At 38.8% G+C, this 19,008-nt stretch overlaps 1 protein-coding gene across 2 annotated transcripts; it reads right to left on the minus strand.

Annotated features, from left to right (window-relative positions):
- Window positions 1-500: 500 nt before the first annotated feature.
- Window positions 501-18,452, minus strand: wipf2a (WAS/WASL interacting protein family, member 2a). Of its 2 annotated transcripts, XM_020639626.3 has the most exons (9): window positions 18,351-18,452; window positions 18,013-18,250; window positions 11,774-11,931; window positions 10,675-10,807; window positions 9,608-9,727; window positions 7,538-8,215; window positions 4,746-4,994; window positions 3,382-3,483; window positions 501-2,636 (listed from the first exon to the last, which is right to left on the minus strand). In XM_020639626.3, the coding sequence occupies exons 3-9, from the start codon at window positions 11,834-11,836 to the stop codon at window positions 2,593-2,595; spliced, it is 1,389 nt and encodes a 462-aa protein (XP_020495282.1). In that variant the 5' UTR covers window positions 11,837-11,931; window positions 18,013-18,250; window positions 18,351-18,452; the 3' UTR covers window positions 501-2,592. The 2 variants fall into 2 exon arrangements, with proteins under 2 accessions (XP_020495282.1, XP_020495281.1); XM_020639625.3 differs by having other exon boundaries at window positions 18,013-18,433.
- Between the last annotated feature and the right edge of the window lie 556 nt (window positions 18,453-19,008).

Raw genomic sequence — 19,008 nt, forward strand, 5'->3', positions numbered from 1 at the left:
CTGTCAGTCTGTTCACAGTTTTTAGGTTGCCTGTGTGATAGATACATCATTTAGAGAAAGACAGCTGCGTCAGCACTTCTGTCCAATCAGATTACTTGGTGAGAACTAAATGTTGTCAAATCCAAACCATTCAATGTCACCCGACTATTATCCCTTAATCATCCATTCAATATACTCAAACAAAACGATACACTTAATTTCCTGAATGGAAATTAAAAACCATTATCAAATCAAATAGGGAAAAACATTTAGATTTTGAGATCTATTGAACATTTTTATAGCTAATTGATCGGACAGCTGTAAACGAAAGCCATGAATCTTAGATTATTTTTATATTTATAAATACTAGCTATACAGTGTGTTAACATATCAACTGAAATCTTCTTTAAATTGTCATTGCAGAATGTCGTGGACTATCTTTACACTGTAGTAACATACAGCATTTCAATTATTTTCCAATCACTGCTGGTAAAAACAGACAGGAAACAAGAGAAAACAGGTACCCTTTTCCCCATATTTATTTGAAATCGTTTCAAAAGATAAAAACATGATTGATTAACATGAAATGGCCACAGAGTTTTCGCTCTTATGAGTGGAAGAGGCGTGAATAGGAGGGGACTTAAACTTGTTGGGTCACCTGTGTGTCGAGGTAAGCAAACACCCTAGACAGAAAGTTTAGTCCCATTGGTTGTTTCTGTGAAGCAAACCTGCAAAACTGATCAAATTACAAACATGGATCCCCAAATGTTGTATTGTTGGCAAAAACCCGCACTCGCATCCATTCAGCTCATTCACCCCTTATGGCCAATCATCCAGAGAAGTGCTACAGAGAGTCTGCTCGATCAGACTAGAGCTCACAGCCTGGAACATCGTTATAATCATTTCTCTTTCCTATATTACAAGCTTTTTACAACATAAAAATAGATCATTAACTATGATAACCTTATTCCATAATGTAAATATACAATATTTATTGCATTTTCAAATAAACTAATTTCTTATTTACTTTGTCGTTATCATCTTCCCCCCTACAGGAAAAAATAAAACAAAAAAGGTACCGATGAGTGACAAATGATTTTAGTGTAAGGCAAGGACCAGCAGGAGGCGCTGCATCACTGAGAATGAAGAATCTGACCTGAACAAACCTTTATTTTTTGTTCATCTTTGTTTATATACGTTATTAGTGTTTAAAAGTAAAGAACCTCCATCTGCTTTAGACTGTTCTCTGGCACTTAAGTGTTCTTTTTTTTCTTTTTGGTTAATGTCTACCGACTGCAATCTGTACAAACTTCTCCTTGCATAGCATTTAAAAGATATCTCAATATAGCTTCTCTGGCCTTACAGTCAGTCCTTCTATCAAAAGGGCAACCAGCAGCAAAAGAAAATGATGGATTGTGAGCAGAGCTGAGCTATTAGACTGACTTCCCCTGCACAGAAAGTTTATCATTGATCCCTTATAGACACATCTACAACCTGCTGTGCAAACTAGCAGATTTAACCACCATCACTTCTATTTTTGTTATTCTAAGCTATTGAACCACAACGTGTTTACAGAGAGATGCTGAGGGGAAACTATGGGATGAACCCAATTAGTTTTTTTTTTAAAACCTTTTAGGTTCTCTTTTACTATAAGTGCATTAAAAAGGATCATGCACAGTGTCTCGGTTTAACAGAGGAGCTGCCGTGCAACATTGTCTAAGGATGGCAAAATGCCCCCTATCAAATATAGGAATGTAGGGAAACAAAAATGAACAAGCAGAAAATATTCCCCCTCTAAATGTAAAAATAAAGGACCAGGTTTCTGTCAAGCAATGCTTGATCACAAAGAATTTAAAACATGCTGATTATAAATATATAGAGCAATGTATAGAAACTTTCCTCACTCTGTGCTGCTCAATTGAATCCTCTGGCTTTTGGCACACTGACACAGACATTTGATTGAAACACACCTTCACCAGGCACTGCTGGAATGGCTAATTAAGACAAAAACTAACAAAATTACCCTTCCAAAAAAGAACCGTCAATAAGCCCCACATTCATGGCATCATCTTTTTGTGTGGGAAACGTATCTGCCGAAATAAAAGTTCAACCATTTCCATCCAGAGTGTTCCACTTTCCCTCCACAAACTAATGCCAACACCAAAAATAATAAAATCAAATCAAGTTAAAGATGTTGCTCAGAATTATGAAAATCACCATTATTACTTCTATCATGAAAATGCATTAAAAACAAAAACAATGGAATGCACAGATTTAGTGTTTGGTCCTGATATGTATCAGAAGTTCTTCGTCCAGTCAGCAGAGGAGAAGCCGAGCCGGTTGTGGTCAGAGAGGTTGATTCAGTTTCATGCCTCCTAAATGTTTTAGTTTTTCTGTTCACTCGTGCAAAGACAGAATGTGGTCACTGAGTAGTGTCGAACCTGAATGGTGTCATAGTGTTTAAGGTTGCATTCCAGCTGGTGGTTTAGTGTTAATGTGTGAGTGTGTGTTGTAGTGTGTTTGAGTGCTCCGTCATCCCCAACAGACCGAACGACTGACAGACCATCCATCTTGTCGGCTGACTGAGAGTTTAAGTCCTAAACTGAGGTCAGTTCACCTCCCCACAGGAGGAGCAGGAGGAGCTCCTCTCACCATGGCTGATGGAAGAGAAAGGAGAAGAAAAACATGCTATTGATACCGCACAGATACTGCCACATGAAAACATACATCAAAAAGATGAAAATACGTAACTAACAAACATTGTGTAGTGAACACACTTCTGTGAGAAACTCCGTTCATACAGATTATTGTGGCACAAAAAGGTGGAATTACAGAGAGATCATATTGTGCTTTTAAACCAAGGATTATAAAACATGGACAGTCTTGGTTTCTGAAGATGCGTAATGAAGCCAAACAATGTCAGTCACTATATTGGAAAAACTAACTCCAGCTTACTTTCTATTAATCCAGAAATAGGCACAAAGATGGAGCTGAGGTTGTTCTTAAACATGCATATAGCATTAGGTTAATTTCAAAATAAAATACCTTGTACAAATTCTGGATTGTATATCCCATATCACTATATCAATATTATGTCAAAACATCAAATGAATAGCAAATCAACCTCAGAAATGCAAAGTAACCTGTTGCTTGTATATTGTTCTCTTTATTGCCACATTATCTGCTAGTTCTGAGATACTTTGCGGATCCAGCTGCTCTAAGTGAGGTTATGCTTAAGAAATGGTTCCAATAGGGTACAGCGATATCAGACAGAGAAAAACCACGGCAGAGAGAACGCAGTGCACCACAGATGCTGTTGGATCTCTGCTTTACACAAATTATGTCATAAAAAAGTGTGGCCAGTTAAATTAAGAAGTTAAACTAAGACAGCAATGCTCGTACCCTTGTTGGTCTTACTGGGGTAGATCTTGTTGAAATGCCTGTACTCCTCGGGAGGTGGAAGGTCTTCAATCGGGTGGAAGTTGAACTTGGATTCAAAATCATCTGAGGGGAATACGAAAAACATCATTTAAAACAAGATGCAGACTCAGCGAATTAACAGTTTGTTAGGAATACATGAACAACCTCATCCTGATACAGGGGCGTGTCCCCTGGAAAAAAAGCTATGATTAGCTATTTGCCATGTCGGAGGTGTGGATTATGTGTTGCAACAGGCTACTTGTAGTTTTCTTTAGTAAATATTATATTTTGGTACCAAAACATTGCCAAAAATGTTTACATTTGCAAGTAAGACAGTGTGCAGGAGTTTGCATGCAATTATTCTGATACTTTAATTGTGATCATTGACATAAAAAAATGCTATAATCTGGGGAAGAAGTTCTACTTAGTGCACCTACAGTGTGGTTAAACAACTTAAAACATATTTACAGCTGAAAACCTGCAATTAATCTTCAAGGGAGAATTGTTTGTATGTGATATTGAATATGCTGATGTAGAATAAACAATATATCACAGTCTTCATATTATAAGAGACCTGCGTTTGTGTTTTCTGCCTGGATATGTTCTATATGAGTCATAGACTGTAATCTAGGCATCATCCATGGCTTTGTTATTGAACAGGAAACAAAAAAAGACTCCTTTGCATGGCTGCAGTGAGATATTTGACTATCACACCCACTTCCATCAAATAGAGGGCATAAGCAAAACATGTTGACAGCTCCTGTGCCTGATGCTTTTGTCGGAAGTTATTCTTCATAGAATTTATTAAATATATCATTTCAACAGCACAATATGTGGTGGATATTGAAAGAAAAAGGATTTGAAGCAAAAAAAAAGAAGCAGGGAAATCTCATGTTGTGCAACAGTCCTTTTCAATGGCAGACTGTTAATATGTTGATTATCTTTTGGAGGATCTTGTTAGTGTTTTCTAAAGCACAAGACGAAGTCCATACTGTAAGTGTCTTGTTTTGTCCACAAGACAGATATATTCAGTTTACTGTCATAGAAAAGGAAAGAAGCTAAGAGATATTTCTTTTGAGACGTTGGTGGAAAACAAGAATTTTGCCGTTTTTGATCCTAAATCAATACTTTACAAGGTTATCAAAATAGTGCCACTAGTTTGGCATGCTTTGATCTGTTTTAAGTCTCGCACAATGAATTCCTGCTCTTAAAAAAAAAAAAAAAAAAAAAAAAGATTTGTTTTACAGAGAATTTAAATCATGTTCTATCCACAGATCTTTCAGTTGCCTGTTGATTGTGAAAAAAATGAATGAAGAAGCAGAGGAAAACAATGATGCACAACTCACCTATGATGAATTTGGAAGAGTGGAGTGGAGTGGAGTGGCCATTCCTGATGGGTGGGGGAGGCGGAGGGGGTCCAGCCGGGGTTCTGGAGGAGGTTGATGACAAGGAGGAGGAAGAGGAAGGAGGTGGAGGAGGTTTGCCCACTCGGCTGTGGGGCTCTGAGGTCCCAGAGCTGTTGACGCGGTAAGGAGGTGGGGGAGGAGGGGCGTCCCGGCCGCTATTACGAGACCCAGGTTGGGGAACCTGAGGAGCTGAGTAGACAACACACACATAAAAATACACATGTTCAAATGATTAGGATGACTTGAATGATTTTACATAAAGACAGTAACTTCTGATGAAAATGACTTTAATACATGTTTGTAATGAGACTCTTTTCTTTTTTTTTACTACTTTTACTCTAATGGCTTCAGACTAATTTAAACTCCATTTTTATTTTGAAGGTATGCACTTTGGCTTTTTCAATTAATATAGCAAATGTTCAATATTTTACACTCCTGCACTTTCAATGGTAAAGCTTTGTCTTTTATGATGGTTTATTGAGCTATAAAGCACTTTGAATTGCCTCAGTGTACGTAAAGCTGCCTTGTGTTACATGAAGTAGTGACCTATTCACAGATGAATGCAAAGGTATAGATAGCAATAAAAAAATAAAGTTTGTTCCTGACCTTTGAATTAGTCAAACATCCACTGTTTTAAATGCTTACAGAGGGATTATGTCATCTGATCGGCTTATTGATTTAAGGGACTTTTTTTGCTCTCTCCTTTTTATGAATAGTGCAATATCCTCTTAAGGACCCCCTATTGACACAATTACTGTCGACCAAGCAGGGGTACCTTTGTTTACAAAGCTACATCTAAACAGTTTCTCAGGTCATCTAAAGCAAAGATGACCTTAAGACTATCAGACACAATTTCTGGGCCTTGAAGAGTTTTGATGGAGTTTGAAATAAATGTTAGAGGTATTAAAAAGTAGGAAAAGCTTAGATTTGATACAAGTACTCAATATTGAGTTATTTTGTGTTTTTCATTACCACAAAAAACAAGGAAGGTGCATCTCAAGTTGTTATGAAAAGTGAGGGAGAATAAGAGAGAACAACAGTGAGGTGGACCTCTGGAATATTCCACAGGACTTCAGGAATGCAGAGAAACCAGGAATCCTCGTGGTGAATCGCATTGACTTCCAATCACAACATGGAGGGGCTAACAAGTGCCTTCCTGTTTTGTCTGTTTAAACTATAAATATGTTTCCAGTAAGGTTTAAATCTGCTCTAAAAAGGAAGCAAATAATCCCCTGAATGTTTATTCTCCGTCAGATATAACCTTGTAACATCTCTTTAAAAATGAGCAAACCTACAGTTAATTATGGATATTCAGAGGCATCAAAATGTGTGTCATCATTCACAAAGAATCTGCACAATCAAGCCTAAACATGCACACCAATGGAGAGTGGATCTGCTCTACTTGTTGGAATACTGAAATATTCTGTAATATTTCAGACTATAAATCCAATGTGGCTTGAAGTGACACCCCAAAACACATTATACTATAATGTGGAAATATTAAACAGTGGATGTTATTTGATGAGTGTCAGTGCAGGCAGCAGGCTTAAATATGACAGCCAGAGCAGGACTTATATGACATGTATGCCCCTGCCTCATCTGTTAAAACTGTTTGTTGCTTTATGGTTGCAGTGGTCATGAAAAATGTTTAGAGATAACATGTCGAAACTTGTGCTGGCTCTTGAATGAACATTCCTCCAGATGAGAGAAAGTGAAGTGGTGATGTCTTGATCACTGAGACTTCTTTGACACTGAGTCAAGAGAATGCTACATACTTATTTACTTAACATATGTAACACATTTTATCCTGGAATTATTGCTTTTAAAATGATTTAAGCAGAGGATGAATGACATTTTAAGACAGATGACACAAGAGAGAATACAAGAAATGATGAGAGAGGAGAAACTAAATAACAGATCAATTATCAAAAAAGTTAAAATCTACAGGTCTGGGTTGCAAATCAGTTTGACATCAGAAATCATATTGTTACCCCGAGTTCATGATGACATCCTGTCGTAATAGATTCTTTTACTACACTCCCAGAACTCTATCATCACTATTTGACAGTTTACCTGTCCTGCTCCTACGGGATCTGTTCACTGTTCTGGATTACATCAACGCAGTAGAGCAGGGAGAGATCAGTCCCATCCTGAGTTTACAGCCCAGACTAGCAGCGAGTGGCTGCGTTAGGCTGCGGCAAACGCTCTCTACTCATTGCTCGGGGGGGACAGGGCCCAACAGCATTAGCACAAACTTTGACTGGCATTGTGGGCCTATAATATTATTTAAAATATAAATAATTAGTTTAACAGATTCATTATTTTGTGACTGTTTAGCAAGGGTGACAATGTTTGATAGTTTAGTGACTAATCCTACACACATCAAAATAAGACTATTTGCCTAAATTATTTGGATCTTTGCCAGGTCTCTGTTTTCACTGGCTGTACTCAGATAAAGTTAACAAATCAACATTTTATATATCACTGCGAACGAGAACGCTAAATCTCCATCAATTGATCAGGTACCGATGTACTGAAGGTCAATGATATAAACAATTCATTACCAAAAAATCGTTCACAATTAAAGTCCCCAGGTCTTGTTGTAGAAATGTTTTTCTTTTGAAAGAGCCATATCAGGAAATGTGTTTCCAGCAGCAGATTAACACAACTCTGCAGCAGAGAAACATAACTTAAAAGCACACAGATTGCGATTACAGTGCAGACTATTGTACCTGATCTGCGTCCAGGTGGCTCTCTGGCAGGTGGTGGTGGTCTGACGCCCTGTTGAGAAGATGGAGACGATGACAGAGGAGGTGGAGGAGCGTGACTGCGTCCTATGCTGCCACCTGATGTGTGTTTTTTGTGCAGGGAGTTGTGCCTCTGTGGTAGCTCTGGAGCTCCGCCCCCATCAACCTGTGATGGCCCGTTGGAGACGCCGCCTGATGTGTGAGGCCTGTACGGAGGAGGAGGTGGAGGAGCTGAGGATCCACCTGTTGGCGGTCTGCTGGAAGACAGAGGAGGCTTTACAGAGCTTGAAGGGTTGGGGCCTCTGTTTGGAGTTGGTGGGAGGGGCTTCTCTCTGCTGTGAGCAGAGGAGGAGTGTTGAGCAGATGCCTTTTGGTTTGGCATAGGGGGAGCGTTGCTGCGGCCCCCTCTGTTGAAGGGTGGAGGAGGAGGGGGGGCAGAGGTGCTGTGCTTCATCCCGCTGCCAGTGGAAGAGCTGCTGCTGCTGCTGGAGGGACGTGAGATGTCAGGAAGTGAGGGGCGGTGGGAGCGCTGGTGCTCTGGGGGAGAGGGCTTATTTTGTGGGGAAGGTGAGCTTGAGCGGCCTGTGGGGGGGCGAGGGGCTGCGGACCTGGATCCCGGGGGCCTCAGGGCGGATCTGCCCACAGAACCACCAGCCGAACCATCTGGGTGGAGACGTGTTGTTAATAGAGAGAAAACAATCCAGACAAATGTCTTTTATATTTGTGTTTGGAACCTTTTTCACAGCAAGGATGAACACATTTATATGAATACATTTCAACATGTGGACTATATAGTTCTTGTGTTTGTGTCATAGTGTTGCCCTAACAACACAATTCAATATTTTAAAATGTGTCACTCACAAATACATTCTTACAATGTCTGTTGTTGGGATGCTTGTTATAACGAATAAAAAATAAAAAAAACAGAATAAAATGAAAAGCAACCAGCTGCACAAAACAATTTAAAAAGGGGAATAAGAGGTTTTAATGATTAACATGTGAAATTGAACGTCAATTTATGTATCTTAAAGGATCGTAACCGCAGACATCTCGTTCTCCGATCACCTGAAGACAATACGAACGCTACTCGCAAGAATATCATGAGGGGTAAAGAACATGTGCACACTGGTATATCGTGATCAACAGCAATCTTATACAGATAATAAAATGACACAAAATAAGACACATAAATCGATGTGTGGAAATGTCTATTCAGGATGGAAAATATATCATTTTAGATCAATCTGGAAGGATCACATCCCTAAGGAAGCGTATTGCTTTTCAAGTGAGAAAACAAAACTTCTCTGTTTTTTTTAACTAACAAGATAATTATCTCTGACTTACCATTAACATTTTTATGAAAATCTAAAATTCTGCCATTTTTTTCTGAATGAATGCGATACCAGTACCTCTAAATCCCAGCAGAAGCTCTGATTTAGACCACTTAAAGTAGCACACATACCCAGGCGGTACCCAGGTAGTTTGTCGACTTTGTGCAGGCAACTTAGATCTTTACACAAACCCCACTCTGGTCTGTCAGGATCAGCTGTGCTGATAAGGCATGCATCACTGATATAACGTGTTGCATCTGAAATGCATTCATGCTGATGCTGGCTATGTGTTGACTCAAAGAGACAATTAGGCCATTTCTGAAAATACAGGATCCCCACAGAGTGCAATGGAGGAGCTGGTGTTGTGCAGAGAATTGCATGCATCTAGCGGGGACACGAACCTCTCCCTGTATGTGACTTGTATTTTATTCATTCAGAAGAACAGAGACAATTTTTTTCCCCTCTCAGAATTCTGAGTTAATTATCTCAGTATTTGATAAAAACATAGATATACATTTTTCTCATCTTAATGCAATACACTTCTGTTCATCCCTGCAACAAGGTTCCAGAAGACAAACTACAAATCTTTAAATTTCAGATGAAAGAACAAGGAAATAGAGATGTTTCTATTTGTAAAAAATATAAAAGTTCATCCCTGTATTTTGGTTCATTTGGTAAAAAATAAATGAATATAAAGTAGAGACATAATAAATACAACTATTACCTCCGATGGGGCGTAATTTTGGCACACCTCCTTGGAAAAGGCCTCCCATCCCCATTGGCCCTCCACCTCCACCTCCAAAACCTCCTCCTCCACCGCTGCCTCCACCACCTCCTCCCGAATCTGGTGGAATGAAAGAGACAATTGTCAGTAAAGATAGGTAAGAAAGCAGAATTAGATAGACATTTTCATTTTTTCAATAATTAAGTACCGTATTAGGAGTTACTGTAGATGCACCACAAAATATGTACAATGAAACAGAAGAATACCAAGCAGGAAAAATCAGAGATCTGTATCAAGTTGTGTAAAAATGTGAAATCAAAACTGATGTGTGCCATTACTTCTGCCTTTCCATACTAATATTTTTGGTTCCTCCAGTGAACTATAAGGAATTAAACCCACAGGGAGCATGCAAGACGACAGCTCAATGCAGCAGCATGTGTGTGTAAGATAAAATACAATTTGCACTAAACAGCAAGACAATTTCAAATTTTTGAGGTAATTAAATATCTCCAAATAATTAATTAATCAATTCCAAATAAGAAAAATAAGTTACATTTAACAGCCTTGAATAAAAGCTGCACAGGCTGTTACAAACAAACAGATCATATTACACAATCCGGTTCTGGATTAATTGATGCAGTTTTCTTACAAATCACTATGGAAGATATTTTTTAAGTTATCAATCAAAACATTGGGTACATGAATGTAAACGTTTCTCATTATGTCTGTGGAATTAAATATTCATTACATTTTTCATTGTTTTATATTAATTAAGCCCAAAATCAAGGTACATGGCAGAAGAAATGCTGGCTATACAGTAGACGATTTTAGGTCTGATTTGTCTGAGGTGTCGTCCGATTCAACAATCATGATGATTGGGGACCCATTCAAATCTCACCCATGGGCTCCAGGGAATTACTAAACTGAAAACATCATCACTGCATGTCCCTGTATTTTTAACTCATACGACAAGTATATGGATACATTTTCTTGTGTGTATATTAAATAAAAGCTCAGTTACACATTAGATCAGGGGTTCGGGTGTATGAAATGAAGTTGTAACTCACTCTCTATAATGGGCGCGCTCCGGTCATTGACCACGCCGACCTTCTTTAGTCTGGCGCCCTTGCAGATGTCAGACAGCAGGGCTCCTCTGCCTTTAGCATTGGAGGAGCTCAGTTTGGGAGGTGTAGTGTTTGCCTGCAGGAGGTTAACAAACACAGTCACATCTCCAGTTCCTCAGATCTTACTGGAGTGCTTTTGGTAGAGACATTTTTCTCAGATCCCATAAACTGCATATTTAACCTTCTCTGATGTTCATGTCAGTGGAAAAAACAAAGATGGAACACGATCATTAAACTAGACTTCAGCTTGTTTAATGACTTCAGTCAATTTAACAGTTACGACGTTCCTTAAAGAGGAAATATTTGAGGAGCATTCTTATCCTGGTTTGAAAAATCAAACATGTTTCTGTTTGTGACTGCACACTGCTGTCCTCAAATAGTCTTTTTTTAAGTTTTGTTTTGCTTTGTAAGTGTGTAAATACTTTATGCTTTCTAGCCAAATCTATTTTAATGATAAAAAAAAATAATAAAGTCAGATGGGTGTTTTCATAAAGAACACCGTTTTCCATGGAGAGCACATGGTCTCCAACTACATTATCTAAGTGTGTTATTACGACTCAGAAATATTCTGTCTCGTACAAATTTAGCAGGACTAATGTGTTCACATGCATTTTTCATTTTTAAGAAGGCTACTGTTTTGGAGCAATGAAGAAGGAATGTGTCTGATAAAACAAGTTGTCTTCTTTTACGGGTAATCTGCATTTTAGAAAGAATCAGAGGCATTTCAGATACTGGTACACTTGTTCTGATACCAACATCAATATTAGTGATGGTAAGTATGCTAATGAACAGTATGAAGTACAAGCCTCTGAACATTAACAGAAAAATGTTTAGATAAATATGACATTAAACGAGGGGGTAGGTAAGTCCTTACTCTAATGTGTATTGTCCAATTTTGTCCCTTCTTATACCATGAAAGACTTTCTGACTTGACAGACTTACATTTGTCTCAACTTATACAAAAACATGTCTTGTAAGGAATTCTGCTACACTGAAATAAAAGTAGTACCAACTCTGCAATAATCTCATTCCGATCACTGACCTGATTGAAGGTTGGGGGGGGTGGAGGTCCAGGGGGAGGAGGGGGAGGGGGAGGAATAGGCATCCTGTCCCTCTGTTGGCACCTCTGTGTGGGGGTGGGGGTGGGGGGGTTAGCACCGGTGTCTTCACTCTCTCAGCTAGGACAACACACAATAAGTCCTGCAAAACAACATATATATATTTAACTGATCGTGCCTTTAAACCAAGCAGCATCTGGTCTTGAAAAATTAAGCAAGTGCAAAATCTGGCAGTTTGTTGAGCGTCTGCTTGAAGCTGGCTCCAGGAGCCCCGGAAGTCACATACACACCACATTGAAAAAAGCCAAGCCAAAGTTTTTTACAGTAGAAATGTTTACAGCCTGGTACAAAAAACCAAATAGGTCTGATCAGTTATTGTCATTATGGGCACACACTGTGTGGGATGTGATTTTTTTTTTGTAAAATGTCCCAGTTTTGATTTTCTGAATACAAGTTTATGATACGTTATCCATAGTTAGGCACGTAGCTGACATGATTGATAGGCGGGAGTAAAGTAACAGTTTTAGACTTAATAAAATAAAGACACCTATTGCCCAGGTTTTTTTTTTCATCACGCGTTCTTATTAATCGTACCTTCAGTACATCGGTACCTAAAACTGCTTTGCACACAATACTAACTGAGGTCAAACCAGTTAGAAGTCTGGGCCCATTGTTGGCTCATGCAGGCAACGTTGTCTCTCTCACTCCACCCTCACCCTCTGCTGCTCCATTCATCAGGCCAACTGGCTGAATGTCTGGCAGGTTTTCACCGAGAGAAACCAAAGGAATCTCACTCAGCAAGCTCGCTTGTCAGTCACTGACATGGTTGAAACAGAAAAATGACTCAGTGGCAGAAACAGAAACTGAGAGTCAGGTTTTTTCCCCCTCATTTCTGGAGGAATATAAAATGTTTTAATATATTCTGTGTGCAAGACGGAAACATCAGATAGCAAGAACATAGTTTTTCATGCAATGCATTTTAGTGCATTGAGTCTTATTTTTGGGCTAATAATATGAATAATTGTCTGTTTACACATCTCTATGACTGCATAATTCAATAGTCTTTAAAACCTTTTTCAATTATTCTTCTAATCGATTCATTGTTGCCTAAAATATTGTCAAATTGTTGATGTTTCCAGAAGCCCACAAGGAGATCCTCAAAGGTCTTATTCTATTCATAACTCAAAGATTTTCAGTTTCTGTTGAAAAGAGAAGGAAGGAAACTGAAAATATTCACATTTGAGTTGTTGGAATTTGATATTTTGATCTTTCTTTTTTTCTTTTCTTTAAAAAAAAAAAAAAAAAAAAGAAGAACAATCAAGCCTGATGTAATGTTAGTAGGGATGTAACGGTTTGGTACGAATTTGGTTCAACAGGAAAATAATTAACACAAAGACCTGTATGTCCTCTACTACTACATAAACACTGCATGACGCAGTCTAAGCATAAAGTAGAAGCTTGGATAGTCTTTGACCTTCTCTGTTTTCCCATCCAGCTGCTTGTTAAAAACAGCAGGGATGAATTGTTAGACACCCGTTTTCTTCATAGCTCCAGTAATCTACTGATCAGCTCCTGATGCCATCTTGAAAACTTTCGACGTGTTTGACCACACTGCCAACCTGAACTGTCCCCACAACCGTTTAAAAGACAAAGACAGGTCTTTTAGCTCTGTCGTGTCATGTTAATACTGTGTATCTTCTTTGTGTATTGTTGTGTCTCCTTCTTCTATGTATTGCCTTTTATCTCCACTTAGACATATTTGTCACGTGACTGCATGCACTGAATCGTGACAAATACTGTTACAGGCCAAAATGTGAGTGCTACAACAATTAGTTGATTGATTAGTTGACTTACGTACCACAGGAAATAGGAATATTGGACTCGAACTTGTATAGTGTTTTTCTAGTCTTCTGAATACTCAAAGCGTTTTTTTTCCATTCACACTACATTCAATCACTGATGGCAGAGGTGCGCTGTGTTTAGTGTCCATCAGTGTCCATTCATACACATTCACACGCCGCAAACTCAGCAGTTTGGGGTTGACTGTCTAGCCCAAGGACAATTTGACATGTGACTGCAGGAGCTAGGAATCAAACCTAGCTCCTGCAGAGGAAGCTAGGTCAGAGAAGCCTCACACTACTACTGAGCCGCAGTGGCTGTTTGATTTACACAATAAATAATGATCATGGTATTAGTTTAGACTTCGTGCGATCTGATGTGAATCTTCCATTGCAGACATTTCACAGACTGAAATGATAGATGAATATTAGAAAAGGCATTTTGCGGCCAGCTTAAAATGCTGCAGAGGTAACGTTAAGTTGATCAATCAATAACAATTCTATGGAAATTTTGAAAAAATTCAAATTAAAGGCTGAATATCAACACTTTCTTTTTTCTTTGTGAGGGACAAGTCACTATCATGGCAACCTAAAAAAAAAAAAATCTCTTGTAGAAATGGTTTTAATAGAAGACGCTCATGAGTCAGCATTCATTGTTTTCAGGCCTGCTACTACACTCGAAGTTTAGCTCAAGTGCCTCCCATTTATCTTGATCATCTTTGAGATGTTCTCCACCCTTCCTGGAGTCCATCTGTGATAAATTCAGTTGTTTAGACATGATTCAGAAAGGCACACACCTGTCGTCTATATAAAGGTCTCACAGTTTACAATGCAGAGGAAAAACCAAGCCATGAGTTCGAAGTAACTGCCTGCGGAGCTCAAGTGACAGGAATGAAACGCTAAAAAGAGACTTGAGTTAAGAACTTTGTCCTTATTGATGTGATTTTTTTTGCTATAAAATAAAGTCAATACTCAACATCAAAACTGTGAACTTCTATGAATAGGCCATAATATGAACAATAAACTGTAAATATTTTGCCAAAAGGGGACCAAATATTTGGAACATCTTTCCTACTCTTGATATATTTCTAAGACAACTTTACTAATACACATGTAGTTTTCTCTGTTGGTCTAAGTTGTGTGGTATTAGCAAATCACTTAAAATGTCTGCCGCATTGAAGGTCCCCAAAAGCCTAGTGGCCTCCATAAAGAAGAAATTTGGAAAAACCGGTCCAGGACTCTTCCTAGAGCCGGCTGCCTGGCCACACAGCAATTGGAAGAAAAATGCCTCGGTAAAAGAATTGACCAAGAACCCAGCGGCCATTCTGCCAAGAGATCCTGTGTGAAGATGGGAGAGACTTCTAGAAGGACAATCATCACTGCAACACTCCACCAATGTGGGCTTTATGGCAGAGTGGCCACATTGAAGCCTCTCCTCAGTGAAAGACACATAAAAGCCTGCTTAGAGTTTGCCAAAAAGCACCTAAAGGACACTCAGGCTGCCAGAAACAAGCTTCTCTGGTCTGATGAAAACAACATTGAACTGTTCAGCCTCATTTCTTGGCGTCATGTCTGGAGGAAACCAGGCACAGCTTATTACCTGCCCAATACCATCCCAACAGTGAAGCCCAGTGGTGGCAGAATCCTGCTTTGGGGGAGTTTTGCAGCAGCAGCAGGGACTGGGCCAGCCAGAGCCCTGACTTGAACGCAATAAAACATCTCTAGAGAGAGCTGACAATGGCTGTCCATCGATGGTCCCCATCCAACCTGACAAAGCTGGAGAAGATCTGCAGAGAAGAATTGTGCTGTGCCTGTGACAACTCACTCATTTCAAATTACACTGTAGTCATTCTCAAATTGTATACTGTATTTTACTAATTCTCTAAAGGCAACAGTTTATATGAAGCACGTCACCGAAAACATACCTGTCTATCTGTCCATAGCCTGACTTACAGGTCGTGGAGCTGGCAGCAATTTAAATCAAGCTGGCTGTTAGTATGGAGTGTCTCCTCCTTAAATGGTTCTCCTGGTTCTCCAGTGTCTGCAGCATGGGGCTCTCTGACAGCTAGTTTAGTTGAAGCATGTTGTCGTTTAGCTCGGTGTTTCTTCCTTGTGAGAGAAGTTTCCTTCCTGCACATAGACTACAACTCACCGTATTATTCTTGTTGTTTAACTCAAGAGAGAGAGAAAGCTCAGGCCTCAATTATCAGCTGACTGTGTTTGTTTACAGCATGCAACATTCTTTCTCCCGGTATAATGCTGTGCAAATGTTAGCGTAACCTTGCCTGCTTGTTGTCGACTGTTTCATATAAAGTAAAGAGTGTAACTTAAATGTCAGTACCTGTAACGGCGTTACTGAATCTGGAAAGTAACTAATTTGTTTATAGTTACCGCAAATAGTGGTTTCAAAATAAAGACTAAAACGTTACTTAACACTGCACCTTATTACTGATTCAGAGAAGAGTTTTTTTATTGGGCAGATGTAGCCACCTGTTGAACAAAAAACATCTTGTTTTCATTTTCAAACATGAGACAATGGTGGCATTGTGAGAGTCTTGCACCATAAGAAGTCATGCAACAATCATCTGTCATCATTTTAGCCGAATGCAGTCGGCTAAAATGTTATTTCAAACATCGGTATTGGCCCTGATTTTCCCATTCAGTGCTCTAATATAATTCTGAAAAAGCAAATTCTACACAATGAGTAGGCTGCCTTAAGTTTAATGACTTAGAACAGGCTATTTTAATTCTAATAAATGTAACTTTTTAAGTTGTATTATTTTGGCAATTTATGGCATTTATTATGAACATTATTTCTAAACATTGGTTCTTTAATAAAATGTCTGAGTACTTGAGTACAGCAGCTCAATTATCTGCTGCTAAATAAAACATGCAGTAGATCAGATTTAGCATTGATAACTCTCTCCCTCATCCTTATCTGACAGTCATTTACAGGCTACTGTGTTTGTTGGTGGCTATACTGTAGCTCAGTATAAAGAGTATATCTCTCCTGCTGCCTCCTGTTGCATTTGTTAGGTGTTCAGCTCCCAGCTGCTAACCCTGTGAGTGTACGTTTATATGATGATGATAATAATATCTGTCTCTCCATAATGGAATCTGTTCTGCACATGTTACATTTATAAATTATCCCTGCACTCATGTTCACTTCATTTGTCTGTCTACTCACCGTTATATTGTATAGTTTCTGATTATAATATGTCTACACTCATGCACTTTAACTTATGTCAATACTGTCCATTTACAACTCTGTTTTTGCACATTTACATTTAATCTTCCTATTTAATCTTTCCTATTTAAGACTAGTAATGTTAAATCCTGGTTGTATATATTCTCATTCTTAGTTTTGATATTTTTTAGTGCTTATTTACTTTGTATTTAATATTATATTGTGTTTAGATTGCTAGCATTGTGTTTTTTGCTCATATTGTGTGTTGGATAACCTGCTGCTGTAATGCCACAATTTCCCAGTTTTGGATCAATAAAGTAATTCTATTCTATATCCTGGTGGAAGAAGTTTTTTTTTTTTTTTTTTTCTTTCTCTGGGTTTAGGCAAGTTGTCCAGCTGTCCACCTTAATTATTGACAGTTAATCCTGTAATTAATTTAACATGAATTAACTGCAAGATATGAGCATAACGGCATGTTTTTATTCATGTTTCCAGGTGCACAATAGTTACCTCTGCAGTATCTTTATCCAACATATGCATACTAACCTGACAGCTATACTGATAAAAGCTGCTGGTCTTGACCCATTGACCCTTTAATCTGACTAATCCTCTCCATTAAAGATCCAAGTAAAGTGAGGTCCCAAAGTAGGTCAAGATCAATGATGTTTGTGTCATAAATCTCTGCATCAAAACACCAAATGAACAGTAAACCCCCCCACTAAAAGTGTGACGATGCAGAATGACAGAAACACAACAAGGGAGAGAGGGGGGGGGATGTATAAGGAAGTTAGATGTTTTTGTGGTCAAGGAAATACAGCAAGCTAAAGGCCTGTGGCGATGTGTGAGAGTTTCTAGGATTTTTTAGGCTCTGACAGCTCAAGATTTAAAACCATATCCAACAAAAAGTCCTCAAACACCGTCGAGACACTTTTAGAATAATAAGAACATCCTGTTCGGCTAACTTGTTTAGCACGCAGTTACTTTTAAATTATTAATACACACACTGAAGCAAGTTAGTGGATAAATGTAGCAGTTTTTAGGGAGTTTACAGTGTGTCATTATGGTCGGTGAAACAGGATTTAACGGGCCCAGACAGGTTGAGCCTCCAGCCGCTCCCAGGTAACGCTCCGCTGGATTTACCTGCTGCCAACTAGCTTCAACTTAGGTGGAGTAAAGTTAGCTTCAACATCCTACTTACCCTGAAAAGAAGAGGTTTGATGGTCTCGTCCTCCTAAACAACATGAATGGAAAGTGCTGTTGTGGCAATCCTTCGTCTGAGCTCTTTGACAAACACTATGATGTGAGGGTTACTGCAGAGGATCAAAACATTCACTTAGCGGGCTAACGCTATACTGGAGCTAGCTGCTGTTAGCTAGTTAGCATCGGGCTGTTTACTCTCCAGCTGTCAGTGTCACTGCAGCCCGGCTGTCTGTAAACTGTGAGAAATAACAGGGCTTTACTCACATGGTAAAACAAACTACAGACGGTGTAAAAATTCACTTTTTTGAGCTTTTAGGAAGCTATGGAAAACTTTACCCGCACTCCTGAGCGGCGAGCAAAGCCATACTCCCCGTTGACACCGTTTTATCGGTCCCTGCTCAGGAACCCGGAAACGGGACGTGCCGACACAAAATGGAGGCAGATCTGCGCTGCGTTAAGGTGCTGCCGTACAATTCAAACACTCTAATGTTTTGATACAACTTTACAACAAATTACAAACAATCACATACGCCAATTTATCATCAAATATAAGCAACAGTAAAATAATATACTAAGGGTAGTCATAGTACAGGATGTCCCAGCGATGGACTCATTTACGAAAAAAAAAAGAGTACATTTAAATAAGCCTAATTTTTTATGGGTGTCTACCTGGTTACACCTATGGGTCACACCTATGGGTCACACCTATGGGTCACACATGTACGAGAATAAACAAATGTCATTCTTATTCCTTTAAAAAACGCTAAAAAAAGAGACTTGAGTTAAGAACTTTGGCCTTATTGATGTGATTTTTTGCTATAAAATAAAGTCCATCAAAACTGTGAACATCTATGAATAAATAATAATAATAATAAATAAATATTTGGAACATCTTTCCTACTCTTAACATATTTCTAAGCCAACTTTACTAATACACATGTAGTTTTCTTTGTTGGTCTAAGTTGTGTGGTATTAGCAAATCACTTATCCAGCA

Source organism: Labrus bergylta, chromosome 1, assembly GCF_963930695.1.
Source record: "Labrus bergylta chromosome 1, fLabBer1.1, whole genome shotgun sequence".
Lineage (NCBI taxonomy): Eukaryota > Metazoa > Chordata > Actinopteri > Labriformes > Labridae > Labrus > Labrus bergylta.